The 17,947-nt window shown below is 38.0% G+C and overlaps 1 protein-coding gene across 1 annotated transcript in view; it reads left to right on the top strand.

Annotated features, from left to right (window-relative positions):
- Positions 1-17,947, top strand: part of NOC3L (NOC3 like DNA replication regulator) — a 29,003-nt gene that overhangs the window by 4,514 nt on the left and 6,542 nt on the right. The window contains exons 4-16 of the mRNA XM_025880682.2: positions 649-806; positions 1,631-1,684; positions 3,026-3,156; positions 3,547-3,708; positions 3,895-3,988; positions 6,743-6,918; positions 7,325-7,453; positions 13,163-13,294; positions 14,774-14,854; positions 15,161-15,261; positions 17,370-17,442; positions 17,529-17,592; positions 17,675-17,746. Of these exons, the coding sequence (XP_025736467.2) occupies positions 649-806; positions 1,631-1,684; positions 3,026-3,156; positions 3,547-3,708; positions 3,895-3,988; positions 6,743-6,918; positions 7,325-7,453; positions 13,163-13,294; positions 14,774-14,854; positions 15,161-15,261; positions 17,370-17,442; positions 17,529-17,592; positions 17,675-17,746 (1,427 nt within the window). The remainder of the gene's footprint in view (positions 1-648; positions 807-1,630; positions 1,685-3,025; positions 3,157-3,546; positions 3,709-3,894; positions 3,989-6,742; positions 6,919-7,324; positions 7,454-13,162; positions 13,295-14,773; positions 14,855-15,160; positions 15,262-17,369; positions 17,443-17,528; positions 17,593-17,674; positions 17,747-17,947) is intronic.

The raw sequence follows: 17,947 nt of genomic DNA on the forward strand, positions 1-17,947 counted from the left end.
TCCTAAATAAAGGAAGTTCATGAATAAAACAAACTGATTTTATTTAGTGTACATCTTGATTTTTTTTTGAGTCTGAATAGTGAAGTAGAGTGCACTGGGGAAGAATGTAGTTCTCTGGCGAACTGGCCTAACAGTCCTGAGTTCTTAATGGCCACGATCTCAGTCCTTGTTACCCTGTTGGGGAGGTATTATTCCCATTTACAGAGGAAACTGATGCTTCCTGCAATCACAACTAGTGGATCTGAACTTTAAACCTAGATCTTTTTAACTCCTAAGCCCGTGCCATGGTCTCGAGGATTTTGGGGAAGTAAAATAGCATGATGTCACCCTTGGCTTTGTGGAATAGTTTTCAAAAAGAATCTGCCATAACTTTCACTTCTGTTTTGCATCTGAAGGGAAAAACTACATGCAGCCGTAGTCTTCGGGGCAGAATATACGATTCTTTTATTCATTTACTATTTGAGTGCCTGCTATGTGTCCGGTTAGGTGCTAATATCTATGTACCTGTTTTTTTATTTTTTATTCTTATTTTTATTTTTTTCAATATACCTATTGGAAGTTTGGCCAGTAGTTTACTTTTCTGTACTTTTTAAGTGATCGCTAGATTCCTTTTTAAATACATTAAAACTGGAATTTTTTTTTCTGCAGTGAACCTGTTCATGCCAAGAAACGAAAACATGAGCGTGTTATAGATAAATATGAAAAAATACCAAGAACTCTGCAAACTGCACCAGAGAAGGAACTGATTCACTTACTTCCTATCAAGGATAAAAGTGGTATAATCCCACGGACCAGGGAGAAGCCAGGTGAATCTAATCAGTCATCCAGTGTATTAGTAAAAATTTTAGCTCCTTACTAATATCATCACGTTTTTTTTTCCACTCAAGATTTAATTTTATTCTTTTTTTTTTTTTAAAAGATTTTATTTATTTATTTGACAGAGAGAGACACAGCGAGAGAGGGAACACAAGCAGGGGGAGTCGGGGAGGGAGAAGCAGGCTTCCCGCGGGGAGCCTGATGCAGGGCTCGATCCCAGGATCCTGGGATCATGACCTGAGCCGAAGGCAGACACTCAACGACTGAGCCACCCAGGCACCCAGGATTTAATTTTATTCTTACTTTTACCTACAAAATATGGGGTAGCTGCAATTAGTCATATTAGCAAGCTTGATGATTTTGGCCAGAAATATAGATGATTATCTCTGATGTCTGTTGTATCATGAGATAGCTGAAGCTATAATCTTGAGGTGCTTTTCTTTTCAGTTTTTTTCACCAAATACTCTTGTTTCTAAAATTAGAATATTAGTTATCCTTTATTAGCCTTTTTTTCTTACATGTATCTTTTTTCTTGTGAAATAAAACACACAGAAAAGTCTAGAAATCAGAATTGCCTTGTGAAGTTATGTGGTTTATCACAAAAAACACACCCATAAAATTCCTATCTGGGCAAGAAGTAAATGCTGCCGGCACACCAGCATCCTTTGTGCTCCCCTCAATCATTAGTTGCTTCCTCCTCACAAAAGTAACTACTTTGCCGAGCTTTATGGTAATCACTTTCCTGCTTTTCTTTGTAGTTTGATCACTTAAAGTATATTGTCAGATTTTTTTAATATACATGTTTTCCATACAGTTACAGACAGTAACCAAGATGAAGAGGATCAAGAAGAGCTGGAACTTGAGGAAGGTAATGGAATGTACTTTTGTAGTTACTAAATTGTTAATTGAGAATTACATTTTTTTTTTTCATACTAGTAAATGTGACTTAATTTTAGATCAAGTCTGAAATGTGCATTTTAGAGTACTGGTCATTTCAAGGTCATTTTGAACGTTTTCCCACATGTTGAAAGTCTCACCTTGTGGAATTTGATTCTTTGTTGCTCTTCATTATGGAGAATTTTATGCAGTTATGTTTGTGATGTCTAGGCCTGCATGAGGAGTCTTATAAATTATTACCATTTTGAATTTTTAATTTTAAGTGAAGGACCTGCCTACAAATACTAACTTTTTAGCTTTAAATTACAAAATGATTTTGTGATATGAAATCATTTCACTTCTTAGAGCAGTTATATATATATATTTTAAGATATTTATTCATTTATTTATTTGACAGAGACACAGCGAGAGAGGGAACACAAGCAGGGGGAGTGGGAGAGGGAGAAGCAGGCTTTCCGTGGAGCAGGGAGCCCGAAGCGAGGCTCGATCCCAGGACCCTGGGACCATGACCTGAGCCGAAGGCAGACACTTAACGACTGAGCCACCCAGGCACCCCCCCTTAGAGCTGTTATACTTATATATGTCTGTATAGATGTCTGTTTTAGATAATTGAATGTGGTTTTCTAATAGCTAAGATAGTTCCAATCAAAGTTAAACTGAAAGAACATATTTTTATGGTTTGAAATTATATTTGGAATTTGCAATAGAACAAACTGGTTAAATTTTACTTTAGCTTAGCAAACCTCATTCATGGTGTAAATGAGATTACAGGTCAGCTAATTGTTTTCATTCATTCTTCATAGGCTCATTAGAGATTATGCTTGTGTGTTTATTAAATCTAGTTTCCTATCAATTCCTTTTCTTAAGATGGATATATTTTCTGCAGTGCAAAGGACTGTATAGAGTTGGAAACAAGGGAGAATATTCTGTACTTTTTTAAAAAACTAAATCAGGTTGCGTTTTCCCTTGATTCATGGAATTATTATAAGTTTATTAGCATAGTAGTTAAGAATATGAGCTCTCGAGTCAGATTACCTGGGTTTTGAATTCCATTTCTACCAGGTTGATGAGTATAAGCAAGTTACTCTCCCTTTGCCTCATGTTCTATGTACAAAATGGATATGGTGATTGTACCTGCCTCATAGCAGTTTTGAGAGGATCATATATAGTAATCTTGGCCCATGGCAAGTGTTCAATGAAACTTAGTTATTATTATTATTATTTACTACTATAGGAATATTATTGTATTGATTAAGGTTCTTGGATACTTGTAAATAAAGAAACGTTTAAGGGGAAATCTAATCTGTTTCAGAGATCGTTGAAGATCCCATTCGAGAGCTGACATTAGAAGAACATTTGATTGAGAGAAGGAAGAAATTACAGGAGAAGAAAATGCATATTGCAGCCTTGGCATCTGCCATATTATCAGACCCAGAAAGTAACGTAAGTGGTACTAGTTTCTTTGAGCTCTTCATATTAGATATGGTGTGAATGTCTAATATTTTAAGATTCCCTTATTACCTATAAGCACATACAAAAAGGAAAAGCATTAAAATAGTGACTGAGGTAGAATAAGAGTAGACAGAACCTTAGCCTAATCCTATATCTACACTTAATGTTTTTTGTAACCTTAGAAAAGTCACCTCTCTGAGTCTTATTTTCCTCATCTCTAAATGAAGGTATTGAGGGGCGCCTGGATGGCTCAGTCGTTTTAAGTGTGTGACTCTTGATTTTAGCTCAGGTCATGACTCAGGATCATGGATTTAGTTCTGCACTGGGCGTGGAGCCTGCTTAAGATTCTGTCTCTCCCTCTGCCATATATTTCTTTAACAGATTAAAAAATTGAAAGAACTGCGTTCTATGCTGATGGAACAGAATCCTGATGTGGCTGTTACTGTTCGAAAGCTGGTGATAATTTCCCTGCTGGAGTTATTTAAAGACATTACTCCTTCATACAAAATACGACCCCTCACAGAAGCAGAAAAATCTACCAAGGTAATGATAGATACAATTACTATACAAAATAAGCTGAACATTTTGGAGAGCTAGAGATGGGAGAAATAGTAGGGGTTTTTTTGTTTGTTTTTATAGGACTGGGTATAAGGCACTCACATTTTGTGCTAATTTAAGGATTCTGGTATTTTGATTTTAAAAAATGAGTGGTCTTTTGGATTTTTTCAGATCCGCAAAGAAACCCAGAAGTTAAGAGAATTTGAAGAAGGCCTGGTTAGCCAATATAAATTTTATTTGGAAAATCTGGAGCAAGTGGTTAAAGGTATATTGAACATTTTTAAAATACATAACATACTTAGCTTTGTTCAGGAAGGTGAATTGTATATTCTCTGCTCCGTGGTGAGAGTCAGTATAGCGGGTCATCAAGAGCAGAGTCTACGGTCCAACTTCCTGGGTTCAAATCTGGGCTCTCTATTTACTACCCATGTGGTGGGCAAATCACTTAATCTCTCTGTTTCCATTTTTCTGTTTTTAAATAATAATACTTATTTCATAGGATTGTTGTGAGAAGTAAATTAATTTATAGATAAAAGCTGCTTACAACTGTGGCTGGCCTGTACAGGCCCTGTATTGATCAGCTGTTAGTAGTATTGTTGCTCCAGGCCTTTCCCTAGTAAGTATATTTCTTGAATTCATGAATGGTTGAAATTTATGCTGCTGGTTTTTATTTGGAGATGGTAGGGGAGAAGGATGACTTGAAATGGATGAAATTAGTGCCTTGAAAATGGACTTAGAGAGAAGTCAATCATACTGGATGATAAACTCTTCCATCAAACCTTTATTCTCTTTTTCTTTGTTCAGAGAAGGAGGGGCAGGGGCGCCTGGGTGGCTCAGTCGTTTAGCGTCTGCCTTCGGCTCAGGTCGTGGGATGGAGCCCCCATCGGGCTACCTGCTCAGCAGGAAGCCTGCTTCTCCCTCTCCCACTCCCCCTGCTTGTGTTCCCTCTCTCGCTGTGTCTCTCTGTCAAATAAATAAATAAAATCTTAAAAAAAAAAAAAAAAAAGGAAGGGCATATGAAAATTGGAGCATGAATGGAGGAGACATTCAGTTGCCTAGGTCAGGTGCTTTCACTTTACTTAGTTGGGCTCCTTTACTCAGTAAAGGGCCTAAGGATCACTGAGTTTCTGTCTCAGTTGGAACAGGATTACCGAATCGTGTTGGCCCAGTAAGGGCAGGAAGGAGATGGTGGGGGTGGGGGGTGGGTGCTGTGGATGTTGCTTCTATGCTCTGGCCTCCCAACTGGAGCCTACTTAGGCGCATACATTCCAAGGCCTGGGAGCTTTGTGTAGACCAGCATCGTCCAAGAGAAACAGAACATGAGACACGTACGTCATTTGAAAAATATGTACCCACACTAAGAAAAAAAGTAAAAAGTAATGAAATTATTATGTATATGATTACTATTTCAACATGTGATTGATTTTAAAAAGTAGGTATCTTACATTCCTTTTTTTGTATTAAGCTCAAAATCTGACGTGTATCTCACACTTAGGGCACATCTGCATTTGGCCTAGCCATAGTTCAAGTACTCAGTTGTCACATGTAGCTGGTGGCCTCTGTATCGCACCATGCAGGCGTAGGCCTTTTCTCAGCTGATGGAACCATTATGAAGTCTTTTTTTTTTTTTAGGTTTTAAAAAATTTATGGTAAAATATAAAGTCTATCATTTTAGCAGTTTTGCAGGCATGCAGCTGTGCGGCATTCAGTAAACACATGGGTGTGGCACAACCATCACTGCTATGTGCCCGCAGCTCTGCGTCTTCCCCAGCTGCAGTCCGTAACCAGCCCAGGGCAGCCACCATTCTGCTTTCTGATTTGAAGTGAATATGGATCTGGCTGCTCCCGGAACCTCATCTTCTATGTAGACTTACACAATATTTGTCCTTTTGTGACTGCCTTATTTCACCTAGCGTAATGTCTTCAAGATTCTCACAGCATGTGTCAAAATTTCCTTCCTTTTTAAGGCTGAATAACATTCCATTGTATATACATACCACGTTTTGTTTATTCATCCATCCACTAGGAAGTCTCGTCAGCTTCAGGTAAATAGAAGATATGGTTCTTATGATGAATACAGCCTGTTTGAGGAAAACTCATATACATGAGAAGCAAGTTTAAAACACAGGCACTATCATCTATACTGTTTCTCATCTCTGGTTGTGTATGATGTAGAGGGAACTGTCGAACCTACTCTAGAAAAACCAGCATATTTTCATATTCAGGATGCTATGTTATGGTAGCAGAGTATGTATGTAGAAATTTCTAGAAAAGTACTGCGGGGCGCCTGGATGGCTCAGTCGATTAAGTGTCTGCCTTTGGCTCAGGTTGGGATTGAGCCCCATGTCAGGCTCTCTGCTCAGTGGAGAGCCTGCTTCTCCCTCTGCCTGCCACTCCCCCTACTTGTGCTCTCTCTCTTGCTCCCTGTCAAATAAATAAAATCTTTAAGGAAAAGAAAAGAGGTACTGTGAATCATCGGCTATTTTGAAGAAAAACTTAAACCTTCTGGAGCTCCTGGGTAAAGATACCACAGTGAGCATTAGCAAGAAGTCAGGAGAAATAATGTTCTAGATTCTCCAGAATTTTTGGAACGTGGAAGAGATCAGGGCTCAGAATCTGGAGCTTGCTCATATTCAGTAGCCAGTTAGTGGATGACTAGGATTTGAACCCAGGCTTTTTGAAATCTAGTGTTTTGGGGAAAGCCTGGTAGAGCCCAGGGATTCCTTAAGGTATCCAGCTCTCTGTCTCCCCCTGCCCTGATTTATCCCTGAGACCCTTATCCTCTAATGATAAATCTTTAAAAATGTATGGAAAGCCAAAGTTCTTAACATTATGGTTAGAGTCAGAGGGTGGATGATGGCAGATAAATTTTAATGATAACGTTTGTACTTGTGTCTAAAGGTGGACACAACTCATTTAAGAATTTGCACAGTGTATTATTGCATATTCTTGTAAAAGAAAGCTAATTAGTTGAAGCTTTGATCAATGAGTAGAATAACTATAGTTATCTTTTGATTAGACTGGAAGCAAAAGAAACTGAAGAAAAGTAATGTAGTTTCCTTAAAGGCCTACAAAGGACTGGCGGAAGTGGCTGTGAGGAGCCTCTGTGAGCTGTTGGTGGCACTACCTCATTTCAACTTTCACAACAACATCATTGTGTTGATCGTCCCTCTCATGAATGACGTGTCAAAATCGGTGGGTTGCTAAGTGATTGTTGCTGTCCTCCTGAATGCAAAATTCTAGACCTTGTGATTATTTTTTTTCTCTCTCACAATTCTTTTGGAGCTATCATTTATTGCTAAAATAGCATCACTTTGTTAAACACTGCCTCTTTAAGAAAATTCTTTGAACATGAGTTTAGTGGCGGTTCTGAGCAGGAGGTGGTTTTGCCCTCCAGGGAACATGAGACTGTGTCTGCACACAGTTTCGATTGTCACCCCTGCAGTGGCTACTACTGGCATTTGTGGGTAAAGGCTAGGGGTCTTCTAAACTTCCTACCATGCACAGGACAGCGCCCCCACGGCGAAGAATTGTCTGGCTTAAAATGCCAGTGGTGCCGAGGTTGAGAAACACCGGCTGAGTGTAACATTTTATTTTTCAGATATCTGAAATGTGTTGTGAGGCAGTGAAGAAACTGTTTAAACAAGATAAATTAGGCCAAGCTTCCCTTGGTGTGATTAAAGTGATTTCTGGTTTTGTGAAGGGCAGAAATTACGAAGTTAGGCCAGAGGTAAGCCTTTTCTCACTTTGCATTTTATGTGTTTTTTACAAAGTCAATTTTCAGTCGTTAGGAGGAATTTTATTCTTTGTAGAAGTGTATAACGTAGAAGACTCCCCAAGTGTAACTACTCTTAACAATTTAGTATGAATTCTAGAGGTTTATATAGACATACATACTTGTTTATATATATACACATATATATATTTTAAAGATTTTATTTATTTATTTGACAGACAGCGAGAGAGGGAACACAAGCAGGGGGAGTGGGAGAGGGAGAAGCAGGCTTCTTGGGATCATGACCTGAGCAGGCAGACGCTTAACGACTGAGCCACCCAGGCGCCCCTTGTTTATATATTTTTTAATTATTTGTTTATTTAATACATGTGTAGATTTTAAAATAAAAATGCATTTATTTTGTGGAAGCTCTTCTGGAGCTGTTTTCATTTTGTGTTGTATAGGGCTGTCTCATTCTTTTTAATGTCTGTTTCCTATTATGTGAATGTAGCCTCCTACTTGATGAACAGCTGAGTTGTTTCTACAGCGATCATGAAAGAGAACATTTTGGCCATATTATTTTTTCATACTTACAGGAGTATTCTGTGAGTTAAATTTTTAAAGTTTAGATGCTGGATCCAACAGTATACACATTTATAAATTTGAGAGGTAATGCCACATTGTCCTGCAAATACATTTTATTATGTTCTCACAGTGACAGGCGTGTCTTTTCCCCACAACCTACCTGATGCTGAATGTTTCTACCATTTAATCTTTGTTAGTCTGATGGGCAAATCATTCTGTATATCTCATACATATTTTTTTGTTTTCACATATTTATTAGTCATTTGAATTTTTTTGCCCATTTGCATTGTTGCTAATTTTTCTCCTCAGGTATTTTAATGACTTGTAATACTTTTCTGATATTTATTTCAGTAAATATCAGCTGTGTACTAGACACTCTTCTAGGTCCTGGGTATAAAGTAGTGAATAAAAGAAACAAAAGCTCTGGTGTTTGTTGAGGTTATATTCCATATAAAGGATAGTAAGTTGCAAATAAATGTTTGTTGCTCTGCCATTTGATTTTATATTGTCTTTTTTGTCTTGAAGTTTTACATTTTAATTGACTGTCATTTTTTCGCCCTTTATAGGGTGAAATTATATTCAATCCCAAGTATAGATTCTCTCCTTCTAGAAGAGTGTTAATTTTTATATTTAAATAATCCATCTGACATCTTTTTGTGTGTGTGGTATAGTTGCAGATCTAGTACGTATATATACTTTCTGAAATGGATAGCCAGTTATTCCAATACTGTTTTCCCTTTGCTGCTGATTTAAAATGCTGCCTTTATTTTATTTTATAAATTTTTTATTGTTATGTTAATCACCATATATTACATCATTTGTTTTTGATGTAGTGTTCCATGATTCATTGTTTGTTCATAACACCCAGTGCTCCATGCAGAATGTGCCCTCTTTAATACCCATCACCAGGCTAACCCATCCCCCTACCCTCCTCCCCTCTAGAACCCTCAGTTTGTTTTTCAGAGTCCATCATCTTTCATGGTTCGTCTCCCCCTCTGACTTACTCCCCTTCATTCTTCCTCTCCTGCTATCTTCTTTTTCTTTTTTCTTAAAATATGTTGCGTTATTTGTTTCAGAAGTACAGATCTGTGATTCAACAGTCTTGCACAATTCACAGCACTCACCGTAGCACATACCCTCCCCAATGTCTGTCACTCAGCCACCCTATCCCTCCCACCCCCAACCACTCCAGTAACACTCAGTTTGTTCCTGAGATTAAGAATTCCTCATATCAGTGAGGTGATATGATACATGTCTTTCTCTGATTGACTTATTTCACTCAGCATAACACCCTCCAGTTCCATCCACATCATTGCAAATGGCAAGATCTCATTCCTTTTGATGGCTGCATAATATTCCATTGTGTATATATACCACATCTTCTTTATCCATTCATCTGTCGATGGACATCTAGGCTCTTTCCACAGTTTGGCTCTTGTGGACATTGCTGCTATAAACATCGGGATGCACGTACCCCTTCGGGTCCCTACATTTGTATCTTTGGGGTAAATACCCAGTAGTGCAATTGCTGGATCGAACGGTAGCTCTAATTTCAACTGTTAGAGGAACCTCCATACTGTTTTCCAGAGTGGTTGCACCAGCTTGCATTCCCACCAACAGTGTAGGAGGGTTCCCCTTTCTCCACATCCCTGCCAACATCTGGCGTTCCCTGACTTGTTAATTTTAGCCATTCTGACTGGTGTGAGGTGGTATCTCATTGAGGTTTTGATTTGGATTTCCCTGATGCCGAGCGATGTTGAGCACTTTTTCATGTGCCTGTTGGCCATTTGGATGTCTTCTTTGGAAAAATGTCTATTCATGTCTTCTGCCCATTTCTTGATTGGATCATTTGTTCTTTGGGTGTTGAGTTTGATAAGTTCTTTATAGATTTTGGATACTAGCCCTTTATCTGATATGTCATTTGCAAATATTTTCTCCCATTCTGTCGGTTGTCTTTTGGTTTTGTGGACTGTTTCTTTTGCTGTGCAAAAGCTTTTTATCTTGATGAAATCCCAATAGTTCATTTTTGCCTTGGCTTCCCGTGCCTTTGGCGATGTTTCTAGCTGCCTTTATTTTATTTTAAATCCCTACCCAGAATTTTATTTCTGAACTCTTTGTTGGGTTTTTCTTTTTTTGTATATATTTAGGTTGTACAGTGTGATTTTTTTTTTTAAGGTATACAACATGATGATTTAATCAATATGTGAAATGATTACAACAGTCAAATTAATTTTTTTTTAAAGATTTTATTTATTTGCGAGAGTGAGCAAACAAGCAGGGGGAGTGGCAGAGGGAGAGGGAGAAGCAGGCTTCCCGCTGAGTAGGGAGCCCAATGTGGGACTCAATCCCAGGACCCTGGGATCATGAACTGAGCCGAAGGCAGTAGCTTAACCAACTGAGCCACCTAGGTGCCACAGTCAAATTAATTAACACATCTATCACTTCTCACCTTTTTTTTGTGGTGAGAATCCTAAAAACTTACTTTCACCTTATTTCAAATTATACAATACAGTATTATTAACTTTATTTACTATGCTATAAATTCGATCCCCAGAGCTTCTTTATCTTATAATTCAAAGTCTGTGTCCTTTGACTGACATTTCTTCATGTCCCCCATCCCGCCGGCAACCACTGTTTTAGTATGCATTTGACTTTTTTAGATTCCCCATGTAAGTGAGATTGTACAATATTTGTTTTTCTGTGTCTGGCCTATTCACTTAGCATGATGTCCTCTGGGTTCATCTCTGTGGTCGTAAATGGCAGGATCCTTCTTTTTAGTGGCTGAGTAGTATTCCATTATATGTATATAGCACAGGTTCTATATTCGTTAGTGGATACGTAGGCTGTTTCCATATCTTTGCTTCGTATTGTGAATAATGCTGCAGTGAGGGGCACCTGGGTCGCTCAGTCGTTAAGCGTCTGCCTTCGGCTCAGGTCATGATCCCAGGGCATCGGGCTCCCTGCTCCGCAGGAAGCCTGCTTCTCCCTCTCCCACTCCCCATGCTTGTGTTCCCTCTCTAGCTGTGTCTCTCTCTGTCAAATAAATAAAATCTTAAAAAAAATAAAATAATGCTGCAATGAACATGGGAATGCAGATATCTCTGAGGTACTGACTTCATTTCTCTTGGATCTATACCCAGAGGTGGGATTACTAGATCATATGATAATTCTTTTAATTTTTTGAAGAGTTTCCGTGCTGTTTTCCACAGCTGTACCAGTTTGCATTCCTCCCAGCAGTATACAAGGGTTTCCTTTTCTTCATGCCCTAATACTTGTTTTCTCTTATCTTTTTTTAAAAGTTTAAGTAATCTCTACACCCAACGTGGGGCTCGAACTCGACCCCAAGATCAAGAGTCACATGCTCCTCTGAATGAGTCATTGAGGCGCCCCTATTATCTTTTTGATAATAGCCATTCTAACAGGTGTGAGGCGATTTCTCGTGGTTTTGGTTTGCATTTTCCTGATGATTAGTGGTGTTGAACCAACCTTTTTGTGTATCTACTGGCCATTTGTTGTATGTCTTCTTTGGAAAAATGTCTGTTCAGGTCTTTTGCCCTTTCTTTGAATCGGGTTATTTGCTTTTTGCTGTTGAGTTGTAGGAGTTGCTCATATATTTTGGATATTAACTCTTTGTTAGATACGTGGCTTGCACATACGTTCTCCTATTCAGTAGGTTGTCTTTTTGTTTCATTGATGGTTTTCTTTGCTGTGCAGGCTGTTTAGTTTGATGTAGTCCCACTTGTTTAGTTTTGCTTCTTGTTGCCTGTACTTTTTGATGCCTTTCCAAAAAAATCACTAGCTAAGGCCAGTGCTGAGGAGCTTTTCCCCTGTGTTTTCTTCTAGGAGTTTTATGGTTTCGGTTGTTACATTTAAATCTTTAATCCATTTCACGTTAATTTTTTGAGTGGTGTAAGACAGTGGTCCAGTTTCATTCTTTTGCATGTGGATATCCAGTTTTCTTAATGTTATTGAAGAGACTGTCCTTTCCCCATTGTGTATTATTGGTGCCCTTGCCAAAGATTAGTTGACCATCTTTAATCTGGAGTTATGTTTTTTATTTGTGGGTGATATTTTATGAGCACATAGAATACTTACAGAATACTCATTGATCTTTCTGGTACGTAGAATGACTTCATGTTCACCGTTTCTAATTTTAATTCTTTCTTGTTTCCATTCTGTGCTTTAAGCCCTGTAAACTGAAATATTCCGCTTTCTTCCAATGTACATATTAGAACATCAAAATAATACAAACTGTAGTTCTCACATGTTTTTTCCAGGAATGCTGCTATGATTGAAGGAGGTCAGTAGAGTGGTTTCTTCCAGACAAAGTTCGAATTTTGAACCCCTTTTGTCTTTGTATGGTTGCTGTAGTACACAAAACACCAATTTCCAAATTAGTTTCTGGATTTTTTGAATGGCTTAAGGCAGTAGTTCCATTGTGGTCCCTGGACCAGCATCAGCTAGGAATTAGAAATACAAATTGTGGGGCTCTAATCCAGACCTAGTGAATCAGAAACTGAGGATGGGGTCCAGCTATTTGTGTTTTAACAAGCCCTCCTGATGATTCTCATGTTTGCTGAAGCTGGAGACCCATTGGTTTAAAGGAAAATAATTTGTCTTAAAATTAGTAACACTAAATTTAATTTTACATGGGTTTTTTTTTTTTTTTTTTTGGTTATTGTGTTTTGTTTTTAATTGGGGGAGAAAAATGAAGATTAGAACTACTGACTGCAAAATGGAGGCTGGTTTGGTAAATTAAAGCTGGTTTAGAAATACCTGCTTTACATCCTCTCCTCCCATACTGGTCCCATCCTTTTTCTGCCTGTCCACCTTCCGTCATCCTGTCTACCGGGGCCAGGTGATGTGTTCTCTCTGCCTTCTACACGTTGTACTGCAAAACAATGTTGTGTTTATTTAGCCAAGTACTAGTGTCCTATTAGACAGATTACTGAATATGTTTAGCAATAAGATAATAGAACTTTGTGTGCAGTGTGACAAAAGATGTGTCAGAGGTGTTTTTTGTTTGTTTGTTTTTTGGCACAAAGGAAGGAAAAACATTGTTAAATGCTAACCTCTCTCTATAAAGGTTTTGATGGCACTATAAATATTAAGCTGTATATTGTGTTTTCTTCATCTTAGATGTTAAAGACATTCTTGTGCTTAAGAATCAAAGAGGTGGAAGTGAAAAAAGATACAGAGGACATTAATAAACCAAAAAAGTTCATGACTTTCAAGGAAAAGAGAAAAAGTCTATCAAGAATGCAGAGAAAGGTTTGGTTGATTTCCTTTTTTGTTTGATTTGAGATTAAAACCATGGTGTAGGCACAGGCAGAAATCATAGTTAAATCATAAATATAAATGTGTCAAAACCTAATATTTAGAAGATTTTATTTTTTCCAGTTATTGCAAAGAAGTGCTTTATTAATTAAACTGGCAATTCATTGGCAAAAAGAGCAGTTGATGAACAAATTTCCTTGTCGTGCTGGGTTTTAATTTTTTTGCTCTTCAGATTCATTGTGATACACAGATCCCTTCCTTAACCAGGAAGGTGATATTCATGTAAATTTGGCAACAAAGTGGGTTTTTGTTAATTGAAACACGTTTCTTTATTGGCTTGCATTTGAAACCTAGGTTGAAATTCCAGCCCCTTGTTTATTTAGTATGAAACTTTGGTAACCTTTTTTTTTTTTAATTTTGAGAAATGGAGCTAGTAATAGCACCTACCTTGTGGGTCACCGTGCACCTTAGTAAGATGATGCAGGTAAAGCATTTAGCAAGTGTGTGACACTGGGTGTGCTTTATAAACATGAATTACCACTACCAGCATCGTTATTATTATTACTTCTCAAAACATTTCTAAATAGTTTATTAGGGTTATCAAATTGCTTATCAAAACAGAACAAAGCAAAAAATAGTTTTCAGGGATATCCATCTTTGAATGGCCCTAATAAATTTTGAAAATGGGACAGAAGTACCAAAATAGACTTAATAATTGGAAACAAATGAAGGTAAATATTTTAATTTTTTATATCATACTATCATATAAATTGGATATCCCTGTTAGAAACAGCATGTATGTATCTGTGGTGGGGAAACAGACCCGCTAAGAACATGGCAGCTCCTTAAATGGCGCCTGAAGGAAGGAAACTCTCCCTCAGTTGGTCCCCTGCGTCTTAGGCAGCTTAACAGCCATTATTTGCTGCTCATACTGCGTAAGAAAGTGGAAAAACTTATATTTTGTTGAATTTCTCTATAGTGTCTGGTTTTATGCATTGTATGTAAATGTGTTTAGGAAGTATCATTGATGACTAATTTCCATGTTACAGATGATTTAACAGTAAGAATTATTTCTGGGCTCAGTGTGTTCTTCCCTTTTTTCTCTCTTGAAAAAAACGTAAATTATAGAAAGCTACAGAGAATAATACAGCATATCCCATGTATCTACCATTCACAGTGAGCAAATATTAATAGACTTCAATTTCATTCTTGAGAAGAAACCATCAGTGATAGAGTGAGAGTCCCCTTTGTTCCTCTCCCCAGTCTTGTTCTGCCTTCCTCCCAGGAGGCAGCTGCTGTCCTCAGTTTGGTGTGTGTTTGCTGCTTCTTCAGGTCTGTGTACTTGTGCTTGTGTTTGTATTCATAGACAGGTTAGGGTATGTGTTTCAGAATATTGACATATTATGCCTCTGAAGCTTGCTTTTTCACTCAGCACTATATACTCTTACTTTTTCTTTCCCTGTCTCTTTCCAGTGGAAGAAAGCAGAAGAGAAACTAGAGCGAGAGCTACTGGAGGCAGAAGCTTCAGAGAGCACAGAGAGAAAACTTAAACTGGTAGGCAGTTTCACATTCTCTCACGCTTTTAAAATGTTTTGTCAAATGGTTTTAACTAGAGATTATTGTTTCAACTTGGGGTTGTATAATCTTGGTTTATCTGCCAAGTCTTCAATGTGATCATTGCTGGTCTCATGAAATCGCAAGGTGCGTATCTTCATTCTGTTTTGTTGAAGCTCCTAAGATTGGACTGTGGAAAGCGTTGGGAAAGGACGGAAGGTTGAGCTTTGACCGTCATCGCTGCAGTAACTCAGGAGAAAGGGTACGGGGTTATACTCAAGTCATTTTGTCTGCTTCTTCTGCCAGCACACGGAGACTTTGAATATTGTGTTTGTGACCTACTTCAGAATATTGAAGAAGGCCCAGAGGTCACCTCTCCTGCCATCAGTTCTAGAAGGCCTTGCCAAGTAAGGGCTGTGTAGATTGAAGCCTTTTCAGTTCTTTTTAAATAAGTAAGACCAAAAAACCCATGACTCTTAACCAGCGTTCACTAATGATGACCCGGTGTCCTTTTCCTTTTTTGTCACTGGCCTTTCCTTGAAACTGTTCATGATGCTGTCTTTTCAGTTTTCTCATCTCAAGCCTTTTATTTTTTAAATCTCCTTCAGTAACTCCTTTCTTCTGCTGACTAAGTTCTGGGGGTCCTGAAAGTTCATCTCTTCAGTTCTTGGTTCTTTTTGCGCTGTGGTCAGTTCCCCGCTGTCGGACTTCCGAGCGGCCCGTGCAGGCGACTCTTCAGTCTCTTCTGACCCTGCTTGCACATCCTTTTCTCGAGTCCTGTGCGGTCTTTCCCGGAAAGAGAAATCTCTCTGTCTGTTCTAGTGAACCTGTTGGGGGATGTGAGCTAGAATAATGGTGGTTGTGGTGGTTTTCCAGGTATGTGAGGTAGTATCCTGTAGAACAGTGCGATAGAACTATAATGTGAACTACTTACGTGATTTAAAGTTCTCCGTTAGCCACATTAAAAAAGTAAAAAACTGGTGCAATTAATTTTAACATATTTTATCGAAGTCAGTTTAAAATATTTTGACGTGTAATCGGTATTAGTTATTGAGATACTTGGTATTCTTATTTTCATAAAAACCAATGGATATTTTACACAGTGCATCTCAGTTTGGACCAGTCCCATTTTAAATGCCTGATAGCTGCGTGTGCTAGTGGCTGCCCTCATTGGACAGCGCAGCTTTAGAAATAGGACTTAACGGTTGGAAGAAAGAGCAAAGGCAAGTTCCGTTTAGTACAGGAAATTTCTTAGTGATGACTGGAGCTGTTTGGCAATGGGATTATAAAGTAATTGGACCTTGTTATTGAAAAGATTCAAAGGGAGGTTGGTCAGAGAAGGGATTAGGACCTACTGTTTGTTTTTCAATGACCAGTTCCTTTATTTAAAAAAGCTTTTAGTCATATCTACTTACTTTAAAAATTCAAATGATTCAGAAGCATATAAAATTAAAAAATTACAATTTCTCCTATATATATACATAAGTCTGTCTGTCTTCTGTCACACAGATGGAATCCTGCTACGTAGACTGTTCTGTTTTGATAAAATGGTTACTTTGGGTATCTTCCCATGTTGGCGTGATTATATCCATCTTTTTTTTTTTTTTACATTTGGAATATTACATTTTATGGATCGGTAATACTTTTATTTGGCCAGTCCCCTGTGCTGCACTGGAAATACCTTCATGCACTTGTGTACATATATTGCCTGGTCAGAGGGTCTGCTCGTTTTAAATGTTGATAAATATTGCCTAGTTGCTTCACAGAAAAGTTGTACTGGTACACGGGGAATGTTAGCACTTTTAAGATTCTTTCTTATTCTAAGCTTTATGTAGTGTCAGAGGCTCTTGCACTGATATTGAAGAAAGATCTTGACTTTAATTACGTCAGTGCCTAGGATTTTACACTGTACAGCGTGCTGTCACATTTAATAGGTCAGATGATTCTTCACTCTACTGAGTGATCTCAGTTATTTCTAGAAACAGAGGCCCAGGACTGACAAGTGACTTACCTAGGATCATACAGGCAATTAATTTCAGAGCCTGAACTAGATACTAGGTCCAATATTCTTCCCATTTTATTTTTAAAGCTTTAGTAGAGTCCATATTCCTATAAATAACAGTCTCTTTCCTCCTCTCCCTTTTCCCACTTCCCATTTTTCCAGAAGCTGATGTTTTTGGCCCTCTTCCGAGTTAGAGCAGCACGGGGTAGCTGGTAAACTTTCCTTGGAGAGTTGTTTTTAACAGCTTGTTTTGTAGGGCAGAAGTATTTCTGAAATATTTTCAGTTTGTTTAGTGCCTCATATATTCCTGCTGAGTGTAGTGTCCAGCTGTGGGTGAATTGTTAGAAAGGTCATTCTGAATTAATGAGAAGTATCAATAATTACCACCATCTGCATCATAACTAACATTGAAATCGGGAATATTAAAAATATGGCTTTAAAGTCAAATTTAATTTCTGGCTGTTGTATTTCTGTTTTTAGGTCACCTATTGACTAAGCTCTGTTTGATTCTAGGTTTGCTCACCTTATAAATGTGGAGTTTTTTGATGATTTATTAGTAGTACTGCATACTCTCATCGAATCTGGTGTAAGTAACTCTAATGAATTCCTTTCTAAGATATGAATGGTGATTATTATTCTTAATGTTCTTTTCTCCCTTTTTTTGTCCCCAAGGACCTGAGCTATCGAGAAAGCCTTCACTGCGTCCAGACTGCTTTTCATATTCTTTCTGGGCAAGGTAAAATATTTTCTTAATCAAGTTTTGTTTGCTTTACCTTTGGAGGCTGTAATGTACCTAATTGTTTGTTGCAATTTCAAAGGTGATGTTCTGAATATTGATCCGATGAAATTCTATACACATCTGTATAAAACACTGTTCAAGTTACATGCAGGTATGTACATTTAGATAATGTATCTTTAATAAATACTTATCTTTTAAGACTATCTTGGGTATAGTCAATGAAAAATGAGAAATCAGAATTAGAATGTTGGCCTCTGAGGGCCACACATCTGTATTTAGCCTTACGTAAGAGTTGGAGAAAGAGAATTTCTGGAATTGACTGGAGCTCTGGTAGAACCCTCTGCATCTCCTG

Source organism: Callorhinus ursinus, unplaced genomic scaffold (genome assembly GCF_003265705.2).
Source record: "Callorhinus ursinus isolate GAN/ISIS: 27379988/994484 unplaced genomic scaffold, GSC_fseal_2.0 scaffold20, whole genome shotgun sequence".
Taxonomy (NCBI): Eukaryota; Metazoa; Chordata; class Mammalia; order Carnivora; family Otariidae; genus Callorhinus; species Callorhinus ursinus.